Genomic DNA, 6,268 nt, shown 5'->3' on the forward strand with positions numbered 1-6,268 from the left:
CGCTTTGTGCCCTTGAAGGCCGAGTCTGAGGCAGGGGGCCCATATGCACCCTACCGCCGAAGCCGAGGAGAAGGTGGGACTGAAGAGGAAGTAAATGAGGAGTAAAGAGAAGAAAAATGAGGAGAGGAGGAAATGTGCTTGTTTCAAGTGAGGGGAGTTAAATAAGCTCTCAGAAATGGAAGTATTTGTTGTGGCTTAACGAAAAATTACTGATCTTTCGCCAGCACCAGACCATATGCAAAAATGGCCTTGTGTTATGGAGTGGTAACTTAACCTGCACCCCAGCTGGCTGTGTTGCTTGCTGTTGCCTCCCAAACGCCTAGGGTGGGGAACAAGCTTTTTACTCTAGTGTGGATGAGAAGGTTTAGGAGAAACTCTTCTGCGACTGGAGTCAAAACTTTTTCAGTACAATAACAAAGTGTAGCATGCTCGCTGGAGGCAAGAAGCCCAGTCCATGAGCAACTGTACATTCATGTACCAAACAATAAATATCCAGGGACTAAAACACACAAAGTGTTTTCGGGGTGTGTTCGGGGCAACCATAAGGGCCTTTGGGCAAGAAGCACCTTATTAGAGAATGTCATTCCAAGCCTTAGTATCTTTCTGCTTCTGTAGGATGGACCAAGCACAAGTGGAGTCTGATTCTTAGAATCATTTAGGCATCCAATTACTGTTAAGAACTTGCAGAGATTAGGAGGTCTCTTAGACATGTGACAATTAAAAAATAATAACAGCAATGAAAGTAAAGGTGTTGAATGCTTTTCCAAAGAGTAGTATGTTTGTTTTTTCTTTATTATGACCTAACTCATGAAGATGAGTTGATATTTCTGCACGGACACAATAGTATTTATAGCTGCATGTTCTTTTCTGGGTGACTTTTTCTGTTAAATTTATGTCATTAGAAGTGGGATTTAAGAAAAACTGAGGAAGACATCACTCACTGGAGTGAGCACAGAAGGGTACAGTGTAGCTAGAGAAACTTCACTGTGCTGACCATATTCAGCCTTTATTTGGAAACTGCCTGAACTTTTCACATGCAAACAAAACTACTTTAAGCTACATAATGGTGAAGCAAAAAGCTCTGGTTTTCGTGGCCTTTGACTCCTACCTTGATATATCCCATCCCTTCCCTATCATATTGTTCCTGTCTGGTCTGTCCTTCCCTCTCCCTCCATTACAATTCCCCTCCCCAGGAGGTGAGTTTTCTCCTATACCACCTTCTTCTTTCAGAGGCCTCAGATATTTGTTTCCTCATTTCTTTGTCTACCTTGCCCTCATCCCCTCAGGTACAGGCAATAGCTAAGGCAGCTTTGGGATTTATACTGTTTCCACTCATTTGTGGATAGTAGGGGACGCACTGATTAATCATAGCTTCTTTCTTGGTTTCCCAGCTGCAGATGGTATCTGAAGATGAACTGATGACTGAGACCACCAGGATAGAACCTGTTGGGAATGCAGAATCCAGTAAGGTCGAACAAGATGCCAGCAAGAAGAGACAACTAGTTTATGGTAAAATTTTTTTATTTGGTGTTAGGCAAGACACTTTTCTGCAGGAAGTCTGAAGTCTAGCTTCAAATCTAGTCCCAGGTCCCTTGGCTTGGTCAGGACAAAACCTGGGAGTTTACTTCTAGGCAAAGCTGTAGACACAAAAATTTAGGTAACTGTTTGTGCTTCATCCATGTGCTCTCTTTTGTGTGAAAATAGGTGTTTTCCCATGTGATAGTTTAACTGAATGAAATAGTCTTGGATAGGAAGTAGAAAGTGAAGCCGAACCTCATTAGAGAAAATAGTTTCTTTGCAGCAGATGGGCTTGCCTATCTGCCTTGAAATTTTTGTATGAAAGAGAGCTTGTGACAAAGCGAATACATGATTGAAGACTGAAGCCATACTCTGAACCTCAACCTTTATTCTTTGAATTATTTGAAAGCATACACCTGTTTTCCAAACATGGATGCAACTTAATTGGAGTCAGTGATGACCTACGAGTTCTCAGCCTTCGGATGTTATTGCTAAGAGGTCTCCAAAACATAGAGAAGACAATAAACCTGGGACTGAAAGGCTTAAATTTGCTATACAGGGGTCACTGCATATGTGAAAAACTTTAGGGTGTATACAGATCAAGAAAAATGCCAATTTGGTGATAGTTGGCCATTTTGTCCAGTTACATAAATGTCGGCTCAGGGTGCCTTGTTTGAATTCAGTAGTGCTTTATATTTACATATTTGGAGTTTAAATGAAAGGCTATCCTGCTGCTATCTTACTTAATTCTGAAATATAGTCTAAGCCTATGTGCTCATGTAGACAAAACCATTAATGTTCTTCTTTTTCACAGTCGTTTGGCTCTGCAGCGCTTTTGTAATGCTGGCGATCATCATTGCAGTTGGTAAGCTTTTGGATAATTTTCTATTTGATGTATGTTTCCTCTCACTACTGCGCTCCAGGATCACAGCAGTCAAGTGCACCAACATTAGTACTGTACTGTCTGCAGAGTCACAAAACCTGGGACTCCTGTCACTATTTCAGTTGTTTTGATGTTATTCATAAGGTTGAATAACCTCCAGGCAGAATTTAAAAGGAGAGAGAATTCTCCCTACAGATGAAATCCAGATGATTCGGCTGTAAACTTTTTTTTTTAATTTTTGCTTTTTCCTTACTGCTCTTAAAAGTGCAGTTTCTTGCCATGTGGTGTATGCATGTTCCTCTGTGCTTATTGTCAGTAACTAGCTAGGGGGTCTCCAGTTCTGTAAAAGCTGATTAGAAAGGAAAAGAGAGCAAGCGTAGCAACAGCAGGCTGCAAAGTCTGGGAGATCAATTAATGTTCTGCAAGCCCCTCTACTCACATAATGGCCAGTTACTTTCATTTCAATATTATCCAGCTCCAAGCTTAAGCAGTGGATAAAGGTACTTTGGGTGGAGAAGGTCTGAGTTTGATCCCAGCAGAATGACCCAGGAAATGCATTTTATACACTGGGTGAGCCTGGCTGCGTTACAGAAGACACTGTGCTGCACAGAGAAGGTCATTGTAATCATTCAGTAACAGTCAGGGCAGATTATTTTTGTTTGGAAAATAGAAACTGAAGTAAATGCGAATTAATTCTCTTTGTTGCAAGAAATTAAACTCAGCACTGAAACAAAGCACTCTAGTGGGTCCTATCACCCTCACATAGCTACTGTGACAGAAAGAAGATGAAGAGGAGATGTCAGAACATGCCAGGGAACAACACCAATGAACCATTCTCCAAACCATTACCTCCAAATAATAATTTCTACCTCTTCATTAACAGACAGATTTCATTAACAGCATAGCAATACCTACTTACCTTCACATAGATTTTTTTTTAAACACTTAAAGATCTGATACAAAATCAAAGCATGTGATGATGTCTTAGAATCATAGAATGTATTGGGTTGGAAGGGACCTTTAAAGATCATCTAGTCCAACCCTCCTGCAGTGAGCAGGACAGGGTCTTCATGAACTGTCTCACCAGATCTTCAAGGAACTTCATTATTTAAAATTAGTTCAATCAATAGTCAATTATGAATGCCTCCGATTCTCTAAAATTCAGGAGTGTTTTCCAAACCCAACTTACTTTCTACTGTTTGTAATAATTGGGCTGCAGCCCCCAGCTGTCACATTTCTCAGCGGAAGACAGGGGCCTGAAAGGCAGGGAAGATCAGGACCCTTGCATTTCCTTTGGCTTATTTTCTGATGTTTAGTGTGGTAGTTGCTTTCAAAAAGTCTACATTTTAGGTTGACTTGCACTGATGAATGCTAAGATTTTTACCAGGTAGAAATTTTGTCCTCTTTTTTCCTTTGTAGGTGCAATATTTAAGATATGGGACAATGGAAAATTTCCTCCTCATGAGTGCCCCAGTGAGTGGATAGGTTACAAGAATAAATGTTATTTCATCTCAGAGGACCAAAGAAACTGGACATCTAGTCAGACCTTCTGCTCTAAGAATGAATCCTTGCTAGTCATTTTTGAAAACCAGCAAGAAATGGTAATGAGAAAAAAAACCTAACAAAACAGAGCACTCTCCCTTACAAAGCTTTCTTTTTTTAATGCATTACTTTTCCTTTAAATCTTTGTAAAATAAGTAGACTGTGTGAATTCAGGTGGTGGGAAGTACCTGCTTTGTCACTGTAAGCAGTTTTCTGGCTGCAGCAGTGCAGCAGCAGTACCAGCTGCCCCATACTGTTTTGGTGCCTGGATTTAACTTGAATGACTATGAAAACCTCTTTGTTATGAATGAGATTGCCTAATTTTACTTTTCTGTCCTATGGACTTTCATCTTCAAAGCAGGTATAATCTATCCAACTTCCTGTACAGACAAAGAAATGGATGCTTTGGTTTCTGTAAGAAACCAAACATTTAAACCCATTTCTCAACGTGGTGGAAGTTATCCATCTTTAACTGCTTGCATCTGTTTTTAGATATGCCTTAACGCCTCTTAAAGGTGTATGCTTATACCAATGATGGGAATATAACCCCACTGAAGCTAGTTTGGACATTTTCTTCTGGTGATAAATTTGTTAAAATACTTTGATTTGCCTGTATTATGGTCCAGTTGCATTGAGTCAGTGAATGCTAGTGACATTTTGCTACTGCATGCTACTAAGACTCCAATAGGCTTTTATGGATCTGCTGGCTTTTGAGCATTGTCAATGGGAAACTAGTTTCATCAAAAAGTTAGTTTTTAGATAGATTGTCATTTGAGTTTTCTTGTTACTGTTATTACTGAATAGAGGTCAAAAGGTTACTTTTCTGGTTGGCTGGTACATATTAGTGAAGTAGCAGATACTGGAATGGAGGAAACTTCAGTGAAATTACACAGATTAAGTCACATCTAATTTCGACTTGAGGTAATAAATATTTTTACAGCAATAAGAATTTCCACAATGAGAAAGATGCAGGGCCTAGTTCTTACTTCATGTATGAGTCCCTTACCGAATGTGATCTCTCATTTTATCCCATCATCAGACCCTTTCTTTGCCAATAATTCCAACTGTATTTGCTGGCTTGTCCCCTCTCCACAAGCCCCTTCTGTGTTGCTGCCCTGTGAGTGATCACCTCTTGCCAAATTTGTAGATCTCTCTGTTTCTTACTTGTCTGAAAGCTTCACTTCTGACTTGGTGGCTGTGATACTCGGCTGATAATTAGCTAGGCAGAAATTGGTGTTACTTAAATTGCTGCTTGAAACCTTTATACCTACAAATTGTAAACACAACTTATGAAAGAAAGGCACAGGAATGCTTACATTGGCCTACCAGGACAGATTAGTGCTCTGTGGCATGTGTTGTCTGATCTCCAGCACTGTATAGCATGAGCTACACCAGAAGAAGTTACACCAGAGGCTGTAGAAATGGCATTGGGACCATATGGTGATAGTTTCTTGTGAACTACATTGAATTGAAGTTGCTAGGGGAAAGTGGAGGAGTGTAAGGGTTATTCCATGTCCATTACAGTCCATGCTGACAGCTAACATGTATACCATTTTTAAGTTCACAGAGTCGAATTATAGCTTGTTGCAGGGACTTTGTAATAATAACCCATCACAAGTGCGATTTCTGTTATCATCCATCATTCTCTGCTGCGTTTGATACAGGTTGTTGCAAACATCTGCAGCAGTGAACTGTCTTTTTATCTGTATATCCTCAGATAAAAAAAAACTTTTAATTACTTAAAATAATTGGGAAAGAGAGGAGTTCCCGTATGCCCATCTGAAATGTGGGAAACATTTGTGTGTACCAGCCTATTTAGACCAAGTTGTATATGTAGGGATTGATAAACAAATATAGACAGACATAACCAATACATGGTGTTTGGCTATTTTTGTATGCAGTGAACAGTAATAATTTTCAAGGGTATAGAATTGAATTACTTCAGTGAAGTTTATGATACCATAAAGGTCAATTCAAAGGCAGAATTAGGCTCTTAACTCTCAATGAAATGTGTATTAAAGTATTCTACGTGACAGAATGATGAACTAGTCTTTCTCAAAAGTCACAGGAGGGATTTGCTTCTCAGTGTAAAAGCTCATGTTGACAAAAATAAATAATGCTTTTTTTTTTCTTCAGCTTTCTCTAGCTAAACGTTTGCAAATAGATGACTCCTGGATTGGATTGCACAAGAAAGGTGAAAGCTTCTACTGGGAGAACGGTATTGCTTTGGATATGGACTTGTAAGTTTCTTGTGATTGTCTAACACATACTTAAGCAAATGTAGAATTAAGGGTTATGGTACTGTCTCCGTTTAAGGGTCAGAGA

The 6,268-nt window shown here is 39.5% G+C and overlaps 1 protein-coding gene across 1 annotated transcript; it reads left to right on the plus strand.

Annotated features, from left to right (window-relative positions):
• Window positions 1–43: 43 nt before the first annotated feature.
• LOC104537552 (C-type lectin domain family 2 member A-like) lies at window positions 44–6,183 on the plus strand (the record flags this gene model as incomplete). Its single annotated transcript, XM_010180471.1, has 5 exons — window positions 44–73; window positions 1,392–1,509; window positions 2,333–2,383; window positions 3,821–4,002; window positions 6,080–6,183. Coding segments are annotated over exons 1-5 (485 nt in total), but the record flags the coding sequence as incomplete, so codon positions are not given.
• Window positions 6,184–6,268: the final 85 nt, after the last annotated feature.

The sequence above is a fragment of the Mesitornis unicolor genome, unplaced genomic scaffold, assembly GCF_000695765.1.
Source record: "Mesitornis unicolor isolate BGI_N332 unplaced genomic scaffold, ASM69576v1 scaffold14233, whole genome shotgun sequence".
Lineage (NCBI taxonomy): Eukaryota > Metazoa > Chordata > Aves > Mesitornithiformes > Mesitornithidae > Mesitornis > Mesitornis unicolor.